The sequence below is a fragment of the Denticeps clupeoides genome, chromosome 1 (assembly GCF_900700375.1).
Source record: "Denticeps clupeoides chromosome 1, fDenClu1.1, whole genome shotgun sequence".
Classification (NCBI taxonomy): domain Eukaryota; kingdom Metazoa; phylum Chordata; class Actinopteri; order Clupeiformes; family Denticipitidae; genus Denticeps; species Denticeps clupeoides.
Window position 1 is genome coordinate 10045440 of NC_041707.1, and position 25620 is coordinate 10071059.

At 47.5% G+C, this 25620-nt stretch overlaps 2 protein-coding genes across 6 annotated transcripts in view; one reads left to right on the plus strand and one right to left on the minus strand.

The window, feature by feature from the left end:
- Window positions 1-451, plus strand: part of cdin1 (CDAN1 interacting nuclease 1) — a 58984-nt gene extending 58533 nt beyond the window's left edge. Inside the window, exon 13 of the mRNA XM_028983741.1 lies at window positions 184-451. The gene's annotated coding sequence lies outside the window, so the exon portion shown is untranslated. The remainder of the gene's footprint in view (window positions 1-183) is intronic.
- A 4261-nt stretch (window positions 452-4712) lies between these two features.
- The window catches only part of meis2a (Meis homeobox 2a), a 64290-nt gene continuing 43382 nt past the window's right edge, over window positions 4713-25620 (minus strand). For 2 of the 5 annotated variants that reach the window (XM_028976946.1, XM_028976937.1), the window contains exons 10-12: window positions 10916-10974; window positions 9657-9767; window positions 4713-6556 (exon numbers count right to left, since the gene is read on the minus strand). In XM_028976946.1, coding sequence (XP_028832779.1) covers window positions 6351-6556; window positions 9657-9767; window positions 10916-10974 — 376 coding nt within the window. In that variant the 3' untranslated portion in view covers window positions 4713-6350. Of the gene's footprint in view, window positions 6557-9236; window positions 9334-9656; window positions 9768-10915; window positions 10975-25620 lie in introns of all 5 variants that reach the window. The other 3 variants (XM_028976961.1, XM_028976969.1, XM_028976954.1) reach the window with 3 other exon arrangements.

A 25620-nucleotide genomic window follows, 5' to 3' on the forward strand; every position in this document is an offset into this window, starting at 1 on the left:
TGATTGCACTATGGGGGGGGGTCTGTGTGAAACATCATTTATGCTGTGTATACTGTTGTACTGACAATAAACCAATCTTGAAATGGCTTATGTCATAGTTTGGACGTCCCCTGTTGCTATTTACTGCCTCCACGCCGCAGCCGGGGACGAAAACAGCTCTTGACACCAGCTATTGCTTTTCAGCGGCAGAGCTTGCGCCTGCTAACAGGGCCCCGCCGTCCCCCACCCCCGGCCCGGCCCACGCCGAAACGGCACCGCTGTGCCACTGTCATCGGCGGGGATGCCACGTCACTTCTTCACCAAGCGGCCAGTCGTCTCCTGGTGCTCTACTCTTCTGTTATTCCTATTATTTGTGAAACTGGAGCGCTTCCATTTCCCACGTATGATGAGTGACTTTTTGGGGGGGGTTTTGCCGCAGTAATTGTGTTTAGGGTTTATTTCAAATTTCAGCAGGGGAGATTGGGAAATACACTTTTTTTTTTTTTTTTTTTTTGCCGACCAACAGCGCATCTTTCTTTATAGATATTGTTCCCTCTTCTGTCCCTCCACCAGCTCAGGGCATTTCTGAGCCTGATCCTTCACAGTATATGTTGGCCTCGAACTTTACACGGCTTTTAATAATTATCCGGAACCCTACACGCACCGTAGTCTCGAAGCACCTTACAGATGACACAAGGAACTGGCAAAATGTTCTTTTCACCTTCCTCCCTGTAGGAAGGGACTATTTTAAAATGTACAGCAGGCAAATAACAATGGTGGAAAAAAGTGCAAGTGGCAATAATTTCATGTTGTGTAGAGATCTGATGGGAGAAATGGGGCTCGGTCTCCCCCAACTCTGTAAACTTGTGAATCAAGTGAAATATAATATTGTACAAAAGTCACTTTCTCCACACGCATAATGTCACTGTTTAATGAGAATAAAGTTTTTTTTTTTTTTTTTTTTTTTATATACAGTAAATCAAAATGTCATTGATTGACGAGGTTTTTATTTTATTTTATTTTATTTTATTTACGTCCATAAAATTGGCTGGTTTGTATCGGTACCTGCTGTTCTCGTGGCTCCCAGGCCCCGGGTTCGAGCCTCTCCCTGACGTCTGATTATTTAAGCGTGATCCTCTTAACTGGTTTCTCTGGGGCAGGGATTGACTGGGGCCTGTTAACTAAGTGGCCATTCCTAATATGACCAGATTTGTCTCCAAAACGCGGACTAAATCTCGTTATCGTCCTTTAAAGCCGCGAGGCTTACATTTTCTGGCTCTTTACCCGTTTTTTCCCCTCCTTCTTCTCCTTCTTCTCCTTCTTCTCCTTCTTCTTCTTGCTCGAGTTGCGGAAACATCAAAGCGCCGTGCGCTAATCTGCGCTAATCTGCGCTAATCTGCGTTCACGCTGTTTACCGCCTCGACTCCGGGCCTCGTTACCGAAAAGACGGGAACATCTGGCCCTCACTGCTGGGTTTTTTAGCGGTTAAAAATGAATGGTTTGTACTGGGAAAAAAAATATTGTATTCCCGTTCTTCAAAATAATCCGTGATTTATGACAGTTTAAATGTTCTAACCTGCTCAATTAAAGCAGCTGCTCGGAAAGGAATTACGACACGACGCTGCTGCGAGTTAATAAATAAATGACATTGCAGGCAAATTATTTGGATAATTTTTTTTGCGTCCTCCTCCTCCTCCTCCTCGTCCTCCTGCTCTTCTTCCCTTTTTTCGGTTTATGGAATTCATAACGGTCTGCTGACGTCATAATGTTCGGGCAGGCCGTGCTGGGAATAATGGCGAACTGGCGGTGGGTTCTGGGGGTCTCTGGGTCGGGGCTGGGACTGTAGATAAAATATTAACAAAAAAATAACTGGAGTCTCTCTCTCTCACACACACACACTCACACACACACACACACACGCACGCACCAGGTTTATTTCGTCTCCCAGAAGGGGTCGCCATGGCGTTGTAACGCGGCGCCCAGGGGTCCATTTTCTGAGCTGCAGGGATTGTTCTGTTATTTACAGCTCTTGTGAAACGTCTCGCCAATCCGGCATCAGACGATAATGCGAAAACATCCGTAATAAATACGTAAAAGACCCCCCAAAACACGCACGCACACCTCTATATATATATATATATATACACACATGTCTTCCTACTTCAGAACTGTACTAATGGCAAAAGGCGCTCGCCAAAAAGCAACACGTTCCTTACTGGGATTTATTTTATTTTTATTCATTTATTTTTATTTCTCTCTCACGATTTATCTAAAAAAAAATCGATAACGATGCTGGTGATGCAATTAATCCGCGCGGTCATTTTACAAATACATTATTAATAAGCGAATAAAAATAAACGAAAACAGGACAACTCCATCACAAAACAGTCGGACCGGCGACACACACACACACACACACACACACACACACTCTCCGCCGGTGATTACTGTGTGTTACAGTACAGTCACGTGGTCGCTTGGTTTTATTTCTTGCAATTGTGTTTTTTTTTTTGTTATTTATTTATTCGGTTCTATATTCATTCTGCGTTTAATCTCGTAGTAAAGCGGCTTTCGTTCCTCTCCTCTGTGTGGGTCCGTGTGTATATATTTTTTTATCTCTACTTCTATAAAGGCAGGCCGCTGTATAAAAAGAGCAGTTCCCGGCCTGCCCGGTGTAATAAAATCTCCACCCTGCGCCTTATTGATCAGCCGCCCCGCGCTAATGTAATTATCCTCATCAATAGCGGGCTGCGGGGGGATCATTATGCGCTGACAGTGATAAATGACGCGCCCGAAACGCGCCTTTTTTCTCCCAGGAAGCCCCGCGTCCCCGGCGTCGCCATAGAAACACGTTACGGCGAGAAAAGTGCTGAAACAACAGCAGCGGCAGGAGCCGAGACCATTTCCCGATCAACACGAACACCAAACGTCCAGTTAATTAGTCCATTAAAACTTTAGAATAAAACTCAGTGGTTGTTGTTTTTTCCACCGCTTTTTGTTACGTTTGGGGCTGTTTTGTATTTTTTCGAATTTAATTGACGCACTGAATTTTCTTTACAAATCTGATATATTATATATTATATATTATAAATTATATATAGATATACATTTGATCACAGGGCCGTTTTCGTTGTTTCCTTTGTGGCCTTTTTAATATCGGCGCGTGTTTTATTCCCGCTGCAGGACGCGGACGGGCTCTGGCGCGGGGGAGGGGGGGGGCGGAGGTGGTGGGTGGGTATGGGGGTGTTTAGCTCGGCTGGATCATCCATCATCCCTGTCACCCCGAATCGGCAAAGAGGGGCAGCAAACGCGATCTACCTTCTGTTTCCTCCAGAAAGAAAAGAGAAAAGAAGAAAGAAAGAAAGAAAGAAAAAGAGAGAGAGACTATTCATGTTCAAATTTCCCCCTTTTTCTTTCCGTCTCATGACGGGAAAACAGAATTTCACAATTTATTTCGCCCGTTTCATCTGTAGCAAAGCAGATAAACGTGGGAATACAAACCCACGCTTTTTATTCTACATTATTTATCACTTGTGTGTTTTAACGATGCGCTTTTGTAAAAAAAAAATAAAAAAAATCTCAGTCTCTGTTATAGCCTGAAATTCCTGACTGCTTCTGAAAAAAAAACTATTTGGTTTTGACACATTGATACATTAAGACCGCAGTTTTCATTCGGCGATATTAAATAGTTTGACTAATTCCCTGCTAACAAGGCCGTTTTAATGATCAACATCGAACTTTGAATTTTTTTATAGTTTCATTTTATCATTTATTTTTAATTTGCCATTTATGAAATATTTTTTTAACCATACCGCAAACTGTTTCGTTTTTTTCGTATATAGTTTTTTAATTCAGCGAATTTTTAATCAACAATTTAAAAACAGTTAAATTTTCCTTAAATTTAACCCCGACGGCGGTGGACTTGTTTTTTTTTTTTTACATAAAAAAATATACATTTATATGTATGGAATCCTGTTATACATTTTTGTTCCATCGTGGCGCTTAATTGGATTCATGTCTGCAGCGTTTGTTGTTTTATTAAATTGTAAATACATTGAATAAAACGGTAAATAAAATTTACGCTAAAATAATTCACAACTTGCATATTCTTCTTATTATTACCTGTACATGTTCTGGTAGTTGTAGTAATTGTATTAATTCTATTATTTAGATGAAATAAAATGAAGTGAAACGCGTAAATTTGAATGCTTTCGCTTATTATATCTGTGTATAAATAAGACGCGGGCGGCGTCGGACGCTCCGTCCCGGTTTTTAGGCTCCGATGGCCGCGGGCGAATCCCGCAGTGAAGCGCGGAGCTGCGCGCACCACCGGCAGGGGGCGCTTCGGAGCGGCGAAAAGAGGCGACACGCACCACGCAGTCCACCGTCTGAGGCTAATGCAACAGCGTGAGATTAAATCAGCAGGACTGTTTTATGGTAATCGATTAGTCATTTTACCCCCCCCCCCCCCCCCACACACACACACAGAGAGAGAGAGAGAAAGAGAGAGAGAGATGTAAACACAGTCCCACCGACGCAGATCTTCACATCATATACAGAATAAATACGACTTGGGTCACAGACGTTGGACACAACTCAGTGTGATCTGCTTGTCCATCATAAAAACAAATGTCTTACGCACCTGCTACTTTAACAGTCACTGTAAAACAGTGGTACCTCCATAGCAATAATAACAATAATAATAATAAATTACAAGAAACAGCACACAAAAATCTAACAAAATCAAAAATGAAATATTTATTACAGCATTTGTGACTGAACACCTTTAAACATTACGTCACAGTCCTCATACAAGTATTTAATGTATTTCTGACAAAGCTTAAGGGAGACAGCATTTTTTTTTTCATCTAGTGAGGAACACGTGCTGAAAAAGGAAGGAATTCATGGACATACAATATCAATGCCACAGCAGATCTGAAACTAGCAAAAAACATTCTTTTTCAATTGAGGTAAACACAGAATATCTAACATGAAACAATTAATAGACTCAACTCTGTACGAAGTTTTGTTACAATATTCTCTTAGCTCATCTCCAAGCTTTGAGTTCATAATTTAAGTTCTTTTTTTTTTCCTCTTTTTTCTTTTTTTTAAGTTTTAAGATTTATGGGTGCATCAGCTGTCAAACGTTTCCCTCGGTGCCAAAGAATCCAACATGGTGTCAGCATTGTCCATATGGCAAATCTGTTGATCCAGAGGCGAAGGAACCACTGCAGGATGCTAGTTCTTTTTTTTTTTTTCCCCACTGTTAGGTTTCCTTCAATAGGCTCTTTCACTCAGAGTCCAAGATAGAAAAACAAAACGAAACAAAAAAAAATTATAATAATAATAAAATAAAAAAGTAGAAAAAAACAAACAAAAAAAAAAAAAAACACAATCCAGTGCTTGTGCAATTCAAACTAAGAACTTTACCTAAAGGGCAACATTCATTTATGAACCGAAAAAACCGAGGGGATGAAAAATGTGGAAAAGAACGGTGCGGAGACAGCAGGAGTCTGTGAGCAGCGTTTCTAGTCACGCTCGCTCCGTCGGCGGCGGCGGCGCAGCGCAGCGCTGCCCAGGGTTGTCGGAGTGTTTGGGCTGAAATTTCTGAGATGTTTCTCCTGTTTATTGCTGCAGCGAAGACAGTCTCTTGTTTTGGGGGAAGCGCGCACACACAGTGTGAAGAGCTGGAGGAGGCGAGGCTGAGGTTAACCTTTTTTTTATTTATTCTAGAACTAGCTCAGGAAACCAAAAAAAAAAAAGTGATCAACAAAAATGCACAAGTTTTAACTTAGTTTCTATACTTTTATACTACAGTAGTTATAACTCTTGGAGTCTTAGTCTTTTGTTTTTTTTTTTAAATCTTCCAGAGCGATTTCTTTCAAATTGTTTTGAGTGTCACGTGAGCATTTTTAATATGTGTGTGTGTGTGTGTGTTTTGAGCATTGGTGCTTTGTGTAGCAAGTTGAAACATCTGTTTATCTTTAACAAAAGCCCAAGCCTTTACATAAGTGTTCTTGTCAGCTTGGTCCTCCATTGGTGAAAGTAGCAAAAAATCGACGAGTTAAAAAAATGATCACAGCTCATCTGGAATTCCGTGTCCTAGTGTCTACGTCGGTTCAAAATGGATCTGTTCTGAGTTTTTTTTTTTTCTCATTTTCTTCTGAAAAATAGTCTGAAAATAGCTTTGTGGGGGTCTTCTGGTGTTTGTTTTGCTTGCTTGCTCTTGTACTCAGGTCCCTTGCACTACTGGGCGCAGGCATCCAGGCCTTGTCCACCAGTGCAGTGGTTGATTGGGATGGGGGGGGGGGGGGGGGGATCGCGTTGTTTGGTGGTCTGGTCTGGGGGCGGGGGGCTCAATGCAGACATGGTCATTCCTGGGTGTGGGGGGGTCCTCCGTGCATCAGCATGGCCGGATGGTGGTGCGCGTGGCTGGGAAGGTATGGGTGCATGGCGGGTCCGTGTCGAAGGTGGGATGGGTGGGGTGTCATCTGAGGAGGCGTGTAACTTGGTGGTGCCATGCTCATGCCCATAGGACCACTCTGAGGTACGTACTCCCCTGGTATGCCTTGCAGACCTTTGAAAAACAAAAAGAGAAAAAAAAAAACATTAATCTACGCAGCAAACATACTATCATCATAATCTAAACCAAATAGCTGTCATATACGCACAGTAAAAAAAAAAAAAAACGTAGTGAATATATTAGTGATCTTAGTGAACTCGCCCCCGTATGGGACGCGCCTTATTTGCATCCCATAAAACACCACTCTGCATCGCCTATAACAATAAGAGGTGAGCAGCAGAACACTCCTTCACGAACTAAATTTTGTAAATCCCCAAAGCTGCCGGTGTGTGTCGACATTTGGGGGGGGGGGGGGGGGGGGTGCAGAGATGCGCTGCAGCCGTACCGACGTTCGCCGGGGTGCTCGGTTCCCCCGCCGGCGTCGGGAGAAAGGAGAGCAGGGCGGCCCTCATTTCATCTTAAAAACGATTCCATAATTTAAGGCTCAGTTAACCATCACAACACGCAAAGAGGAAGCTAAAGGCCGCAGAGAGGGCGGCGGGGGAGCGAGGAGCAGGCTGATGTCTCGGGGGTCCGGTGAGTGTGGAGACCCTGGCGTGTCGGCGTGGCGCGCTGCGGCTGCAGGCTGGGGACAGAGGCTACTCTGTGGCGTTCGGTGTAAACAGACCCGGGCAGGCAGGCCTGCAGGAGTGTGTGTTGGGGGGGTCCTACAGGCCGGGGTAGGAGCAGGGCAGAGGACTACACGCTGCTTTGTAATGTGAACCCCTGGGGATTAGCAACAGTGGAGGGGGGGGGCCGCGAAGGGGGTCGCATCAAGGTCACCAGGCATGCTCGCTCTCTGCATTCCTCTACCTCGGTACGCCGCAATTAAGAAATTACACAGGAGGGCCCAGAAGGAGGGAGGACGGGGTGGGGGTAGAAAGGCAAAGGCTGAGATTAATGGCCAATCTCATTGGCTGAAAGCCGTGCCATTTTCTAATACTCGCCCTGCACACGGGTTCATTGGGAATGCACATGTTTGTTAAAGCGGTCTCTTAAAACCTCACTATCGGGGTCATAAAAAAAAAAAAAAAAGGGTAAATCAGTCCGGCCGGGGTTGACGTTTGGAAAGGGGTCTGTGGGCGAGTGAAGTGCATTCACCTCCACGTAACCTACAGGCGCTCCTGTTAAAAGGCCCAGCAGATGTTTTTGACACTGTAAGCTGGTAATCTCAAGTCTTGTAAGCTGCGGTCATTCGGGTAAGTAGATCTGCAGCCCTCCTTTATTAACAGGAGTGGTAAAAACCAATCCAAAGGCAATAACGGCACGGCCTCGGCCCGGCCCACTCGCTCTGTGCGCCGCTGCGGCGGTAGCGGCCCACTCAATGGCTGATGATAATTAAGTACCAAATATACCATATTGTGTGGCGGCATAATCAAATCAAGAGAGGGTAATATTCCTCTGTATTAAGCTATTAATGTAATTGGTCATGAAGCATAAAATATGTTACGTAATTAAATAGTCTGGAAATTATATAGCCTATATTAAGAATTATCCAAGCTGAGCAAATGTTGTCTCTGTGTGGCTGTTTTAGGGAACATTGCTCTCTGCATTTTTTCTCCATTAGTACAGGCAGGAGGCTTTAAAAAAAAAAAAAAAAAAAAAGAAAGAAAGAATGAAAAGGGAAAAAAAGTGAAGGTGAGGCGGGGGGAGAAATGAGCTTTGTCGGCGGAATCGCCATGGTGACCCACGGTGGAGATTCCTGCACCTATTTACATATAAAGGGTTCTTTTAATCAAGGTAAGTGTTATTATATTGTGCCTCATTGAGCTGAGGAGTATAGGTGTTAAATAAAATTTCCTCTGCCCCGGCGCCTTCGGGATGCGATCCGTCTTGATTTCTCAAATGTCAGCGTTGTAGCACTGGCGGGAGGTGTAATGGTCGTCTTAATCAGGCAGCGGCCATTTAGCCGTGGAGACAAAGCAAAAGAGAGAGAGAGAGAGAGATCCTCGCTTTTATATGCATTCATTCTTTAACGTCTCCGTCCCTTTAAATTTATCTCGGCGTCTCGGCTGCCTTTGCTGGCGCTGGTTGGGATTCAGTGCGCCCCCCTCCTTCTCACACACACACACATACACACACACACACACACACACACACTACCCAGTAAAAAATAATCAAAACACACGGGTCCCCCTCAGCCCACCCCCGGCCCCCCAGTGAAGGATCGGACGTGTCACCCACGGCCCGTATATCTCGCCCGGGGACTGTAATGTACTGCAGCGCTCCCGTCTTTGCATATAAGATAATTTGGGCATCAATCCTTCCCCCGACAGATTTATGTCACTCCGAGGACAGTTTCACTTCTCCTGCTTTATCGCTTCACTGGAGCCTGCTTAATTTCTCCCTGGCAGGCCCTGCCCCTGGAGATGTTATTTTTTCCCTAAATGTCCAACATTTGCATTGGCTGCTGAGGATGGGGAGAGCGATGGCCATGTTGTGATAAATAAATTTGTGCACGGTTACTTTTTTTTTTTTTTTGGTGTCCACCTAGCCTGGCGTCTGGTGCCACAAGACCCCTCCTTGAGGGGACGTCGGGAGCACAGTGATTCCCAGGATTCCCAGTTCACCCAAAGCTTGCATGTAGTAGTATGGAAGTAGTATGTAGTATGGAAGGTGTTGTTTGCTCAGTGTCCAGGAAACCAGACACTGAGATTGTACAAGAGTCTGAAAACCATGAAATCCCAGTACTTACTTCCCCCATTCTTTGTGTTTTGCTTTACTAGATGGAGGTTACATGTAGTGCCATTGCCCATCCATGCCCATATTCATCCCCATTCCACTCATAGGCCCTAGAAGAGGAAAGAAATGCTTGAAAGTCAGCAAAAAGTACCAGCACCAGACAGTCAGAACAGAAGCCAACATAAAGGGAGAAGTTATTTTAAGGTTCGAATGGCCCCTAAACAATGAAACCTCCCAAAACATCTCCCACAAGCCATTTCTTATGTGGTGATATAATCAGATATATTTATCCCACTCGAAATGGAGAAGAGGGTACACGAAAGGCATGCAGCAAGAAGGAAATTCTAAGATCCCCTAAGTATGCCACCAATCCCAAATGATGAGTTGGGCAAGGTGTAAAGTGTAAGTAGACAGAATTCCATGCCGGGCTTACCAGCTGGTCGGATCCCCATGTGTTGCTGACCGTCCAGCACGAAGCTGCCCATGGGCTGGCCCTCCGGACTGTACGCTGCTCCTTGGCTCACTGAAGGATCAAGAAGAAAACCTGATTGAGAAGACATACCAGACAGTCAGCAACTGTCCCAGCTCAGCCCAGACGTACTGCAAAACACATAGTGGACAGAGATACAGGGCATGCAATATTTTTTTAGCAAATTTAAAAGAAACGTTCCTTGAATGCACCCAAATTAGGTTTTCATTACAATTAAGACAACAACTAGGTCTAATAGGGAGCGCTTATGGTACTATTGTACAACAAAAATAGCTCCATTCATTTGAACTATTAGTTTAATAGTTTTATAATCTACTGGGCATTTACTTCACTGCAGAAATGCATCATATTTAATTGACCACTATAATACAAATCAACAGAAGGTGTTAGGGAGCCTGTTGCATAGTTTACTCCAGGACTCGAGTGCATTATCCAGAGTAATCTATAAGCTCAGAAGATTAGGGCAGGGCTGCTGGCCATGCTGTCCCTGTGTCGAGCCACACAGGAGACAACGTTCTCGACGTATCCCGAGCGAATGTGTTCCTCATTTCAATTCACCGCCTGACTTCATTTGCACAATCTCCACCCCAATTTGTGTGACTTTACCCCATCAATAAACAACGAGCTGTGCCTCTCGGTGACAAATTGCGACGCCTGTTTTGATAATGCTGGCACAGTCGGTACATAAACATCACACAGTAGATCTGGTGGATTTGACAATGGCTACCGGTCTTTGCCACCGGACCCCAAGCCCAGTCAGGAGAATCAATGCCTAATCAATTTACAGTATGAAGCCTCTTCTTTGAGCCATTATCGCACCGAATGTAAATCTGTCCAAACCAGTATTGCAAGGCAGAGAGAGAGAGAGAGAGACAGGTTCGATCGATCAGATAAAACCCTGAGGGCTTTATTTTTCCATTATTTTGCAAAATGATTTAATTGTCAGCCATTGCTGGAATCCCCATCAGTAGGACATGGCACATAAAACCATAGCGCTTAAAAAACACTTGCCGCTTTCAAGGAAGTTGTCTTGTGTCCCATTAGCAATTCAAAGAGATTGGGTACTAGTATTCCTCTAAATGGTTAGACTGGGAAATCTCCAATTAGAGTCAGTGCCCACGATGGAAGCCTGAGCATTGTGTGAAAAGGGGAAGGAAGGTGCATTGGGAGAGGGAATGCGAGGGAAGGTCATTTCTTCTTACCTGCTCGATTGGACTGGTCAATCATGGGCTGTACTATTCTTCTTCTGGCGTTAATGAACCTGGAGAAAGAAACAAGGGGAGAGAGAGAAAGGGACACATTAAATCACCCAGCATTCGGGAAGACTAACGTTCACTGGAGAACTTGGGACAAAACAATGCAATCTGCATGACTTGGTGACTATGGTGCCATTAACAACTCTGGCCCCTCAAAGCAATCAGAGTGAGAAAAAATAAAAGCACCCACAAAAGGACGACTGTGAGAAGCCCAACAACATGTCCTTTTAACGTCCCTTATGATATATCCCATTTGTTTTATATGGTTCTTGATTACACAGTGTAGCTATGGGAACCAGGGAGATGTCCTGCAAGCATTAAATGTAACTGCAGTCAGGCCACCATGTGACAAGCACGCCGGACCCCCCCGGACCCCCCATCTCTCTCATGCCCATAAACATTATTCTTGTTGCGTTATCGCTCATTAGAAATTCAGTTTGCAAGGGGTGCTGGACACAAACGGCTTCTTTCATACGGCCCCGTGCCCCCCCCACACACCCTTCTTCAGTGCGGGGGATTGTGATCCCTTTCCAGCTGTCCATAAATGAAGCCCAGGCCCGGCCCCTCCCTGCCATTCACGAGGCATTGTTATGTCAGCAAGCCCATCAATTAGCCTGTCTGAAGTTTTATCGCCGCCGCAGCGGCGAATAAGTGCAGCGCCGAAAAGGGGCTCCCCGGCTCTCCTCACTCCTGCCTCTTTTGACTGTAAAGGCAGAGGGGGTCATGGGGAGGTTAGTGCCAGCTAGGGGCGAGTCTTTTTTTTTTTTTTTTAAAGGAAAAATGGGACGCCTAGCTTGGTCGGTGTCAAAGGCAAGCTGGCCTCTCCTGGCAAGAGCCCCCCCCCAATCACCCTTCATGGACTCTGAGCAGCTTACGCTACAGGTAGGGACATGTGTTTGATATTAATGGGAGTCATAGTGCGGACTATCCAGAGTAAAAAAAAAATAAAATAAAATAAAAGGGTCCGCTGGCGCAGAGGGCAGCGCTACGGGACTGATCATTAGACGGAGAGAGGACTGGAATCAATTTGGGCTCCTAATCCCCCGTGAACCCGCGATACCTGCCCTTACCTTCTCCTATTAACTTAAACGGCCGTAATCTGGACTTTCAAAGTGACATGGGGTGAATTTACTGCGAAAAAAAAACAAAAACCGCACAGTTATGAAATGAAAGAGGTTTTATGCTCGTTTGCCAGGTTGCGCCAAAAGTTCTTGAACTTCCTTTACTGCCCTTGAGACAAAGGATGAGAAAGGATGAGGAAAGGGAGGGAAATTGAATTTTTTTTACCCACAGAAAAAGCACATTCGTAAAAAATATTAACGTATTTATTTAAGTCACTTCATCAGCTCTGAAGCGGAGTTTCAGGCTTCAAGCATCAAAACCATCTGAGAGAGAAAACATGGAAAAATGTCTGCTATTGGCCACTCCGGGCAGGCCGAGCCTGCCAAAAAACATGTCTGGCCCCTCCTTTCCCTCAGACGGCACTCGGGGCCTCCGAATCATAACCATGTGCATTCTTCCCTGCTCTGGGATCGCACCATAAACACTTAGTATCAGGAATTTTCCTTTCAGGTGTGAAATACGTGCAGCACTTTATCGGCTTGAACGAAGCCGTCGCCGCTCGCTCTCGCGGGGAACTAAGGACATGTGTGATTCATTAAAGCCCGGTTTCGGGACGCGTGACCCGCGTTCCGTGTGGATCTGTGTCATATGGAGCAAGGCAGTTTCTGCATGCTGCTTGTGGAATGGAGAGAATGAACAAGTTTAGCAAGTTGCCCTTCAGGGGAGTATTGAAAGAACGTAAAACCTCTCGCCTGAACGCACACACACACAAAAAACACACGCAAGATGAGTAAAATTAGTAGGGTCGGATTTTGTTGCTTTGACTAGATTAGATTGATTAGAGTGAGCATAATGGTGTCCATTCCTTCTATTAGAGGAACAAAAACTGTGTGCTGGCAACCCATGGTTCCCAAAACCTAAACAAACTCTGTTGGTATTCCATTTGTGGTTTTATACATATATATATATATATATATATACACACACACACACACACAAAAAAAAAAACACACAATTGTGCAGCTATGAATTCATACTTTTTCCATAGCCACAGCAGGCATCGCCTCTGTCCTGTCAACACTGTCCCCGACGGCCACGTCTCACTCCCCACATTACAGCTCACACACGTCACTTTTCATTCCCCAAACAAGTTGCCACAGTTACGTGGCCGGGGCTGCCCACAGCCACCCCTGCCCCCAGAGCACCCTTTATCAGCTCGAGTAAAGCCAATTGAGATTATCAGAGCCGCTGCTGATAGCACTGTTTTCTCTCCTCCCATGAGCTGCTAATGGTGTGTGCTTAGAACAACAAGAGCTGAATCCTCCAGAGATGGAAGCGAAGCGCACAAGCGCTGCCGGGACGAGGGGCACCAGGAACTGGTAGAATGCATTGCGCACACACACACACACACACACACACACAGACAGACGTAATGATTTGTTCCCTAGGAACGTGCAGAGAAAAAACATACAGTGATGGCTGAATAAATCTCTCTTAGTTCTCTCTTTGCAAGTAAAGCAAGATTTTAATAAAAACCCTTTAACCTTCATTAGAAGAAACACACACACACACACACACACACACACACACACACACACACACATGCACCCAACCCCCTCCTGGGCCAAGCATTCCCCCATGAGGCACACTGACTGGTATTATCACCCTCCCTCTCTCTCTCTCTCTCTCTCTCTCTCTCTCGCTCTGCCTCTCTCTCTTCCCAGCAGCTCTCAGCATGGGAACTCCTTGCTGTCTTCAAACAAATAATTAAAGGCAAGGTTAGGGGTCGCGGGGAGGTCATTTCTTTGGATACTCTGTAGAATGTGTACATTACTGCGGGAGAAAAGTGCTCTGACAGGACTCTTTTAATGCCAGGCCCAGCAGCTTTTACAAATCAATCGAGGGCTACATAAAACAGGGGTGGGGGTGAAAAAAGGAATTCTTTCGGTAGCCGACGTGTCTCCATGTATGAACGTTGTGTGTGTGTCTGTTTGCAAGAATGCGGGACAGAATATGCTTTGCAGGACGGTGTGAAAAAGTGGACCTGGAAACAGCTTCGCTCCTTCCAGCCATTTCTCGGGGCGCGTAGGTGTGCCAAAAACCACAAGTGTGTGTACGTGTGTTTCACGTGCCGCTGCGCCCCTCCTGTCGGCAGAGTCGCCTGCAGAATGAAATCAGTCAGGAGGAATTACTGCGGCACAGAGGCCCTCGCTAAAGATCCATAACACAATAACAGCAACATGAATAATGGAGGCTGGACCGTAGGAGTCCACTTGACCCCCCAGCCTACCGTGGAGCTGGATCAACATTCGATCCCTGGCCCGAGATCTGGGCTCAGACCGACTGGGGAAAGCGCACAAAAGCGCTTCTTTCTGGGCGGTGGGGGAGTTAAACGTGCAGGTTGCGCGTAGCTCAGCCCGCTCTGGACCGTTTCTCAGCCTCTTGGCATCCCAGAATGCCGCTTCTCGTGCGCCACGACGCCTCGGGAGTTTCAGAAAAAGGGACTTGTCCTGGTTAAGCGCCGGGCCACACCTGGTAACTGGCTCCTGTTGTCAACATTCCTTCCCCGATAAATCCTCATGCCAAACCACCCAGCCCTGGAGCGCTGCCAAAGGACCGGCCAATCACGGCCGGGGCCCCTCCGAGCGCAGCCAATCAAGAGTGGGGCGACTTGTTTGACAAATTTGTGATGACAGACAGAGGCGAAAAGAAAAGCGAGAGGGACACTGCGGTGTTCTGCTTCTTCGAAAAGAAAGCGACCGGTCCGATTTCTCCAGCTGATCTGGTGGCCTTTCAAGTAGAGACTACACTCCATCTGCGGATCTGACGTGCTAAACCGTCTTGAGGAATCTCTGGACAGTTGGGGCCGCAGGTGATAGTGAAAGAGGCCCAACTGCCGGTCACATTCCACCGCCATGTTTGTGCAGGAGGATTAAATGCTGTGCGGCACCGTTTTGAAAGTTTAACTCTGCCGCTTTTCCTCCGATTGGAATTAAACATCATTGATTCCGAATAGTTTTTTCCCACAAAAAAAAACAAAACACACCGCCTATTACATGATAAGAACCAGCATCCACTTTGAGTTTAGGAAGTATACTCAGATTTAAACCTCAGGAAGGTGGATTTAATAAACGCAAACATGGCCCAATTATCACCCGCTAACAGGGTCACGCGCTGTCCACGGGCCAGAGGTGGCCCTTAATCTGATGTGGGGTAAATACAGATGCAATCGCAGCGCGCCGCCGCTGCCGGAAGGACGCTCTGTAGCTGCTTAAGCCGGTCGCCAGACTGAGCTTATCTGCAGATTTATCGAAAACTATCAAAAAAAAGGATCTTTTCAGAGCTACTTGAGAGAAGGAGGTGGGGGGGGCGGGGCAACAAAGAGAGGGGGGAGGAGCAACACTTTAAGGTTAAAAGGGGAGTCAGAAGACGTAAAGTCGCCGAAGGACGTTACCTCATCGCCGTGTACGATTTAAAGCAGATGGGAGGTTTCAGCTGATGCTCACCTTCCTCGGCGCGTTTTTATGCAGCACCCTTGCGGTTTTATTTCCCGCCTTCCCCGTGAGAAAACCCATTTCCCCCCTCACAGCCATTACGGGCCGAGTGCAAAATCAGACAAAGAATTATATATTTGTTTTGCACGCTGACAACGACTTAACAAGCTGCTAATTAAAATAAATCAATAGCACTGCGGCATTTCGCTTCTCGCCGGCTGCAGGAGGAGGGAAAACAGCTCCGGCACTTCGGCTTTATCGCTTCTGCACACGCGGCGGGAGCTGGATTTCTCACTGATGTCAGGTCAGCGTCAGACCCTCACATGCTCCGACTGCGTAAAGTACAGCGGCAACTAATTCCCCGTCCCTTCTATGCTAATTACTCAGATAAAGAAAACAATACGAAGGCCGCCGTGGGGTTTGGGACTCTGTGTCCTGTCCGGGGAAAGCCTCCCTGTCCACTATCGCACAGCAGGGATTCCCCATCGTGGGGGTGTCACCTCCCAGCTGCATTGCAAACACACACACACACACACACACACACAGGGCCTGGGACGGTCAGAGACGGCCCAGCTGCTAACTGTCCGTCAAACACCTCGAGTGGACGCGCGGGCCAGGAAGCCCGGGTTGTCGCGCCTTTGATCCTGAGAGCAGCAGCTGCTGGTTCGTACAGCAGGACTTTGTTCTTCCAATTCTGCTCTCCGCGCTCTGTCCTGCGGCACTAAACCACAGAGTCTAGTGGGGGTGGAGGTGGTGGGGGGGGGGGGAGAGAGAGAGAGAGAGAGAGAGAGGAGGAACAGACCGACCAACCAACCAAAAAAAAAAAAAAAAAAAACCTTCTCTCCCGGTTTCTCCCGCTACATCAACAAGCTCTGACAACTGCGCCGGGGTTTTTCTTGGCCCAGGCAAAAGCTCTCAGGCAGCCTCCTTTGACGCCTCCCCCACCTTTTCTTTAAAAGATACGATGGTTATTGTTCAAATCAGCCGCTCTGAACGGACTGGACCTCAGCCAGGCCCGCCCCGGGCGTCAACACACCTGTATGAAAGGGGGCCGCACTGTAGCAGCCGAGCAAGGCTAACCTGCTCCGGCACTACCAGTTCTCCCTCTCTCGCTCTGAGAGACGCCACCTAATCTCTCCCCTCATTAATCCCACCTTCTTCCCAAGGCACCTCTGCTCTGGAATGTTTTTCTCCACTCCCATTACTTTTTGACGATCCACGGCAGAGGCGGGGTTTAGGCCACGGTTGGCGTCTGGCGGATTAATGTGCGTAGATGCACGTAAGGCATCTATGTTTACGTGCCAGGAAGTAGCAGCTCTGTTTTCTTTCTATCCTTCATTCTCTTTTTTCCCCCGCTGTGTGGCTCTCAGAACATCCAGCGCGTCAATATTGGTTAGTGTCGGCGCTCGACAGACATGACGTGACAGTGGTGGTCATGGCTCCGAGGCGCTTTGATTCCTCAGAAAAGCCTCCAACTCTCACCTGTGGGTTTATTCTTCTTTTATCCGTGGCCAGCGAAACATGTGGCAGGACGTCTACGCATCTCAAACACACGCTGTCTCTCCAGGGGCGTTAATGCAGGCTGTTTAATGCTCGACGCCGCCAGATCAGGTCAGTGTGGGCACCTCGGGTCTCCTGTCATTCAATTCCTCCACACTGACCTGGGACAACGCCACAAAACGGGTCAATTATCAGCTTTTATTGACCCTGTGAGAGACAGAGAAAGATGGCCCCTGTCCCCTGAGTCCCACTCACCACGGCGCGTTCGCGTCTGGTGGGAGGTCAGGCAGGTGTAATCTCTATTTTCCACCACTCTCACCTTTAATCTCACGGCGCTATCCAAAACGATGGGCCTTTATACCCCCACCCCCGTGCCTTCTCACATTTTTCGCTTGCCCCCGTCCTCTCCCACTTGTTCTTTTCCTTTTTTCTGCCCTTCCACCCACCCAGGGTAATCGAGTAACAGATTTGACTCCTCTTATTGTCAGAAATCAAACGGGAGGGCTTTGTGGATTACCAGGGGGAACTGATAATGACACGGCGGAGGCGTGATCTTTCAAACAAAATTGCGTGTCAATTGACTGCATCGTCTAGGCAACACGAGTGTCTCTCTGCTGCTGCTGCTGCGAGAAATAAGGCCAATCTGCTTCCTGCGCACAATATCAAACGCCTTGCTTTCCCCCGCCGCCAGGAGAGTGTAATGGGCTGCTGGCAGGGGAGGGGCCAACAGGGAGGGGGGACTTCAGCCTCTTCCTCTTACGCAAGGCGAATACATCCGTTCCACAAAAAAGCGGGGAACACAGTGAGCGGTCGGGTGTCCCCGTTTCTCCTCTCTCTTTATTCTCTCGCTCGTGCTCCTCTCTTGCTCCGAAAGCAAAAAGTTGAAATTAGGGCAGTGCGCATGCAAAGCACTTTCAGCGCTCCACCTAATCCAGCCGAGAAGCGAACGTCTGCCAGATCCCCACAATGGAGAGGATGGCAGGCATGTCAAAGGCACAATGTGTATTTAAATAAATACTTTAAATAGATACTTTAAATAAATACTTTCCTCAAATTCATTTAATTAACTAAAAAAGAATAGAAAGTTATGGTTAACGTTGAGTAGTTGTTGATATTGTCATCCTGGAGCCACCATTCCCCATCAGAAAGGTTTCATTATAGGATTAAAATGATTATTAAATTTTGTCTTTTTTTTCCTAAAGTGAAAAGTGGACCCAAACCATGATGGCAACATTGTTCCTGACAAATCTCGTGTGTTCCCAATTAATTCAGATTTTCCCCTTTAATTTGTCACCACCGAATGACCTGTAATACAAAACTGTGTGTTTGTGTACGTATGTGTACCGTATCTGTTTGTGAGGGACTGAAATGTTTAACCAGCAGGCCCTTCACTATCACTTTACTGGACTTTTAAATTATTTATTGGCCACTCAGATAGGCCCTCTACACACACACACACACACACACACACACACACACACACACACACACACACACACACACACACACACACACACACACGCCTGCATTCGCAGGCCCCGGCCCTGGCAACACAACACTGTTATAAATAGACGTGACCGCTGGTGGTGCTGACACCACAAGGCCCTATGATGTGTGTGTTATCCCCCCACCACCCTCCATGTGTAGCCTCTGTTAGCCTGAGGACAAGCCCTTTCTCCAGATCTCTTCACCGCGTCACCGACATTTTCCCGCTATGCTACACGCAACATAGCGCCTTCTGTCCGCTGCTAACGCTGCCGTGGACGATCACACTGGAGGAATGGCGGGAGGAGGAGGGAGCGACGCGAGGGCCTGTTTCTAATCGGCTTCACTAGACTCCCTCGCCCAATTATCATCCACGCGTTTAGCAACATTACTCGCCCGAGCGTAGCACGCTAATTCATCTGGAAGAGAACCCAAAAACAATATGGCAGCGATTCGTCCTGCCTCCCTCCCTCCGCCACAACAGGTGTTTAGATGTGTGTAAACGGGCCTCGCACAAGCTACGGAATTTACTGCGCGGCTTTACGGGGGAGGGAGCTGTGTCAGAGCAGCTCCCGACAATATGTAAAAAAAAAAAAAAAAAAAAAAACCCAAATAACAGAGCTCGGCCTTTATGGGGGGCAACGCTTCAGCGTCGTCTTCTTTACACCAGAGTCGAGGGGTGAAACAGCAGGGCTGGTTTATGAAGCAGATGGCGGGTCTTGCTTTACTGGCACGTGGAGGCTTTACAACGGTATTTTAACAGTGTTAAGATAGGCGCAAGCCGAACTTAGCGTGGGGAGCATGTTCAAGCGTACCTATTATACTTTCACTATCAGCCTCATGATGATCAAGAAAGTCTCACGTCAAAAATATTCTTATTGTCATTTTTAAACTCATATGTCCTTATCATATCCTTATTTCTAAGGTACAGGAAATAAGCTCTGAAATATCGGCCTAGTATGACATTAACAGCAGAGAACACTGTTGCCAGATTGAGTTTTGGGTGACTTTGAATTCTCCTTTGCAGATGAAAAGACTCCAGACCTAACATGATAGGCCAGATGATATATATATATAAAAAAAAACATATAAACATGTATGGAAGCTTCCATTCAAGTTTTCACCTTCATTTTAGATAATGAGGAAGTTAAACCTCTAGAATGATCATGTGTTTAAGGATCTGGCTAGCTTTCGAGGAGGAGCACCACTTAGTTTTGTAGGTGTCACTACCTCATGGGGAAGACAGCGCCTCACTAATATTGGCATGATGAACAATTGAAACATCACCACCGCGCTGCAGACATAAATATTCATAAGGGCTGATGGGGAGAATCCTTGATTAGGGCGGATAGGCACCATTGTGCTTCTCAGCAGCGCCGTGCATGGCGGCCTTAATACCAGTCACCAGAGTCGAGTGGGTACTGCGGTTTATTTTCTACCTCACCCAAATTGCAAATTACCGTGTTGGTATCTGCAGGGCTTTGGGAGGCGTTCCAGCGCGAGTGGATTGTTTCCCAGAGCTCAGGGACTCGGCGCGGTGTTCTGGCACTATTTCCACTGGTACCTAATCCATAACACACTGAACTCTGGCAAGGCGCACTTAAATAAACAAAGGCCTGTATTGATTTATAGCGTCCTCCATGATGAGCTTATTGGCATGAGTCTTGGGCCTGTAGGTGGTAAATTAGTCCAACAAATAAAACATTTTTTAAAAACCTCCAAAGCAGGTAAAAGAAATGTGAGCGAGTGAGTTTAGGAAGGGTGTTAGGGGTGAGAGTGCAAGCGTGTCTGGGCAGGGTGGGAATGCTCGGCCTCAGTTGAAGGGCTTTTTGCAGATCAGGCTTTTTTCAGTAGCTGTCGATCTCCTCAAACCCCCCCCAAGGGCAGACCTCTCGCACCTGGGCAGCTCACCAAAAAAAAAAAAAAAAAAAATCTTGGATTCTATGGGAGGCCTAAGAGTAACTGTGGCAATCCGTCCCCACCCCAAAAAGATAATCCAATTATTCAAAACCTCTCCTTTTCTGTCAGTTGTCCTCTGGGGCTTCTCTTCCCTCTCTCCTCCCCTCCATCCTCATGTTGTTCTCCACGTGTATCTGAAGCGTCAGCAGAAAGAGCGCCACACACACACACACACACACACACACACACCTCCCTCTCTCTCCAACCCCCCACTCACCCCCTCATCTTCCCACACTGTGGGCTTTATTTCACTAATGTGGGCTGTATTTACCCCACGCTCAGTATGTGAGGAAGAGCAGATATACGGCTCTCTATAAATAACGTCAGGCATGGAAAGGGCCAATTGATCCGCCTCAGACAAGGTCCGCCAGTATTAATGCCAGAGCAGAGGGACCGGAAGCCTCGACCCGACAAACCCAGAGGCTTCTCTCCAATGGCGGCGCGAACCTCTGCCTCCCCCCCAAAATGCACCGCAGCAATGTCACGCTGCAATAATATGACATGCGATGGCCCTTATTGTCATTGATATATGTGCAAATAACTGTGCTTTGCGTGCCTCGCAGGGACAGAAGGTGTTTGACTTTAGTGCTCCATATGAGGGTCGGTATTACCTCCCTTTCAGATGAAGCCCGATGGAGAGTAAAGCCACGGAGAAGCCGACAAGCACTAAAGTCAAATGGAAACTCATAAACAGAGCCTTGACTGTATAGACTTTACATTTTATCTTTAAGCAGTTTTCTCTTTTATGGGCCACAGTCTCCTCTAGAGAGAGCAAAATAGAGAGAGGGAGAGAGAGAGAGAGAGAAGGGGCAGATGGAGGAAAAAGAAAATGGTGCGGCGGAAGAAAAAGAAAGAAGAGAGGCAGAACGCGGGGGTCACAAATCTCCCTGCTATTCCAGGACGTGACATCTTCGCTCGTTTGCGGCTGCTCATTAACAAACAATACTGCTGTGAAATTGGTTTAATGACAAAGTAATAACATTGCTATTCTGCTCACAGATGGCCGCGGGCGCGGGGCGGTTCTCGGCGGCTCACTTGCAGTGCCAGTGCACATTAAGCCTCTTATTCACGGCAAAAAAAAAAAAAAAAAAAAAAACGGCATCCCTTACTCGACACCCCCTCCTTTTATTTTAACTCCATACCTGCAAATGCAATAAATTAACCTACTTATTTCTCCCAGCACCCTGCTCTCTCTCCTTCACCCACTCGCTCGTGCTGTCTTCCTCTAACCCTTCTCTTTCTTTCATTCTTTCTTTCTTTCAGTCTCCCACTCATTCTCCCATGCACCTCCCTGTTCTTCTCTCTCTGGATGCGTGCTCCTTTCGCTCTTTCCCAGCTTTCACCACTGAACAAAAACAAACAAATAAATAAAAAAATTACCATCTTAAAATAATAAAAAAAATAATAATAATAAAAAAAAAAAAAGCTCACCCACGCAAGCATTGCTCCTTTTCATTTGAAGCGCGGAACCCTTTTTATTAAACGACCCACCAATAAAACCAAGCCGTTGAGGGATAGAAAAAAAAAAAAACACAGAAAAGAAAAGACAAGAGCCAAAAAGGAGTGGAGGAGTACAAAGACTACCCTCCCTTTCTGCTCGCTTCCCTCTCTCCTGCCTCCCCTTTGCTTTATCCAGCGTGCCGCCTTTGCAAAAGCCCCCCCCCCCGATTCCTCAGCAGGCTTCAGCACCAGCGGTTCAGGGCGTCCGGTTTGCATGGCCACTGTAGCGCTGGTGCCAGGTCACCGAGGTAGGCATGACCCCCGCGCTGTAGGAGCGACAGTGAAGGTGGGCCGAGTGCTGCTGAAGCCATGCAGGCAGAGCGTGGCACCAGGAGCCCCCGTGAATCGGATCGCAGAATTCCAACGTTCCAGCCATTGTTTCGGTTCACGCTGCTGCGGCACATTAAATGTAACGCATTGTAGCGGAATCGTTTTTAAAATACTCATAACTGTTCAGATAATACACAGGGGACACGGGGTGCATGTGGGTGTTTATTTGGCTGGAAAATGTAAATATGCATGTTCTGAGGCATACCGTGGGGTGACATATTAAGAAGGGATTATCAGGGTAGCACCATGAGAAAAGCCAGATCAAATGAACTAAAGACGGTAGGGGAGGGCGGGGGGTGAACAGGCACTTGGGATCTGACAACAGAGTCAATTCTGCTAATTAACTGCCAATTAGCGGTCCCTAAATGAGGGGGATCATGGTTCTCGCTCTGGCATCGCCCAGGCGCCCCTCCTCAGCGGCTGCGCGTCCTCTTCCTCGTTCCAGCTGTATATTTAGAAAGTGCCAGGGCACAAACATGGCTGCCGATCGGACTCCCAGGTGGCAGCCAAAAAAAGGCCTGACATTTTCCATCTGGGTCAAAGTTAAACGGATAACCGGCAACTTCACTCAACTATCTCTGCCGACGTGGGCGAGTCGAGGAGGCCGATAGGGCCCCGACTGGGAAAAACGGAATAAAATCTTGCGCTGTGATGAGAGAGAGCGTTACCAAGAAAAAAAAGGCCAGGCCAATTAGATTTTTATTTCCAACTTTACATTTGGAAAATATTAGTTATTTTGCATTTCATAACAGCCGCCCGTGCCAAACTTGAGGGTCATAAAAATTTGTGAAAAATCATAAAACGGCTCGGCTCTTGCCCCTCACTCTGGAATCCTTTAGAGGAAGGAAAAGATCTGAGTTTGCGAGGCAGCTGATGGAACACAGATCGGCGCGAACAAGACGCATCTCGGCAGAGTCTTGCGAAACGGGCGAGGGCGTCGTGGGTAAGGACATCACGCCTAGAGACTTTCTAAATGTCGTGCGTGCAAACGCGAGGCGGGGGCACTCTGGCAAAAGTGCGAGTGGAAGTGGGGAACCAGGCATCCACCCTCCCGGCCCGTGGGGACTAAGGTCACCCCGGGCTTTAATAAGTCACCTATTACGCAGCGTTTCCGCCGCTAATGAACGGCCGAGTTTGTTTGCTCCTCGGCACGCAGGACGAGGGGGCGTGGTTAAAAATAGAGCGTGGCTCAGTGCCCTCTTTGTCACTTCTGGTGATCAGCTGCCGTGGCCGCTGTTAATACTCCGGAGTCTTTGCTCTAGAGGAGAGAACAACAAGGGATGATTTTGTTGCCCTCTCTCCAGGTTGTCTGTCATCAGCGCCATCTTTCAGGCCACGCAACAAATCTGTGCCGGGGTGGGAGGGCGGAGACTCGGGGGTAGGGGACGGGGAGGCTCAATACAAGCAGGACGGCGTGTTTATGGTGGTGAGCAGGGCCGTGTCACGCTGAGCACGATGCTGAGACATGAAAGGATGCGGTCAGGCCCCATTTAGCCCAGACTGATAGAATAACAGTGAGGCTTAGAAAAATGACAACTGCAGCTGGATCCTGCCTCTGGCCTCTCATCGCTCTCTCTCTCTCTCTCTCTCTCTCTCTGCATATACCTGAGTACTTTCACACTTGCTAACAGCTTGTCAATTCTTCTTTCAGTAAAAACCCGCACGTTTCCACACTCGGCCATTTCAATCAGACTACTCTCCTTGTGCCAGGGCTCCAATGCGAATAGGTTGACCTATTACGGCAGCGTCCTTATTTATTTTGCAAATTAGATGCGCTTCGTCCCCTGCCTATTGTGTTATCCAAAGGCCGGTGACGCTCTCTCGGCTAATGTTGTTTCCCCCCCTTTTCTGGGTCGGAGCCCAGCGAGGGAATTGTGGAGCACATGCAGGGTGGCCAGGCCAGTTTGGGTCCAGTGACTACATGCAGGAGCAGGAGTCTGTTTAGTGCAACGACGACCTGACTATACAGCTTGTCTTGCTAGTCTTAGTCCAATTTCTCTCTGGCGTCAGGTAAACATGACTGACGGGCTCTCCGGTACTTGCCATTACGTGTGCCTGGCCGCTGTTTGAACAACAATTAATGGCCCCTCCTCTGCGCCAGTCGGTGGCACTCGGGGGTGTACTTTAACCCACCGTCTTGTTCTGCAAGAGCAGAGTGCTCAGGTGAGGCCAGACTTACACAAATTAGCAGGCATTAGCGGCGCTCGGAGCCAGCGGGGCGCGTCCGCCCTGTGCAGGGGAGCGTACTGAGGGGCCCGAGGCAGACAGGCACAGCTGGAGGCAGGTGAGTAGCAGGTAAGGGGCCGGGTGACCGCTGGCGGGGCGAGGGGGCAGGGCGAGAGATGCGCCCGTCTATTGACACTCGCACAGAGCGCCCTTGTGCCCTCGTCCAGCCGCGATTGTGCCCGCAGACAAAGCTGTGATTCAGCAACTCCTGCCCCCGGGGAAAGCTGGAAACTGAAGACGGCGGCCTGCCCTCCCTCCCTCCCGCTCTCTCGCTCTCTTCCCCTCTCTCCATGTTGCGGGCCAGTAACCCGGCAGCGCCTCAAATCAAAGGGAAGCTGCAAACAATGCCTGTGCAAGGCTGGAATTTGAGGCCTGTTCTTTTTTTTTTTTTTTTTTTTTTTGGCCCATCAACAGGAATTTCATATGGCAGGAGTCTGTCATGTCCTGGGCTGGGCCCTGCTCATCTCTCCACAGACTCTGAAATGAGAGGAAGACACCAAAGAGAACGAGGGCCTGCCCGAACAAAGGGACATTTAACTCACCATCCTGACTGGTTAAGGAGGAGGGCGAAAAAAAAAAAAAAAAAAAAAAAAAGCATCCTGTCTCCGGCTCATCTTTCCAACAGCCAATATCACGCTGCCGCTTCTCAACATTCCCTGCTGTCCTGACTGCGGTCCTACAAGCATCCTATTTGCTCCTGCAATGATTCATACAGTTCCAGGTAGACAGCGGTGAGCCCCAGCTCTCCCGTTTCGCTCTTTCTGCCTCCTATTCACCGATATGAAGACTGCGTCCCACAGCCCAAATTCGCAGGGCTTCTGGCCTGGCTGTGAGGGAATAGAGTGTGTGTGTGTGTGTGTGTGTGTGTGTGTGTGTGTTTTTTCCCCTTCATCCCCTCCCTCTCTTATTCCTCTCAGGTTAGCGGCCTATTTCTGCATTAATCACCATGACACAGGCAAGGCAACTCAATTTTCTGCTGCTGTAGTCAAGGTGCGTGGCGTACCGAAACGCCGGCGAGAGGCATGAAACAGGCAGGCAGGGGCTAATCTTTGGTTACTGGTGTAATTGAAATGCTATCCACACTGTAGGGTGCAT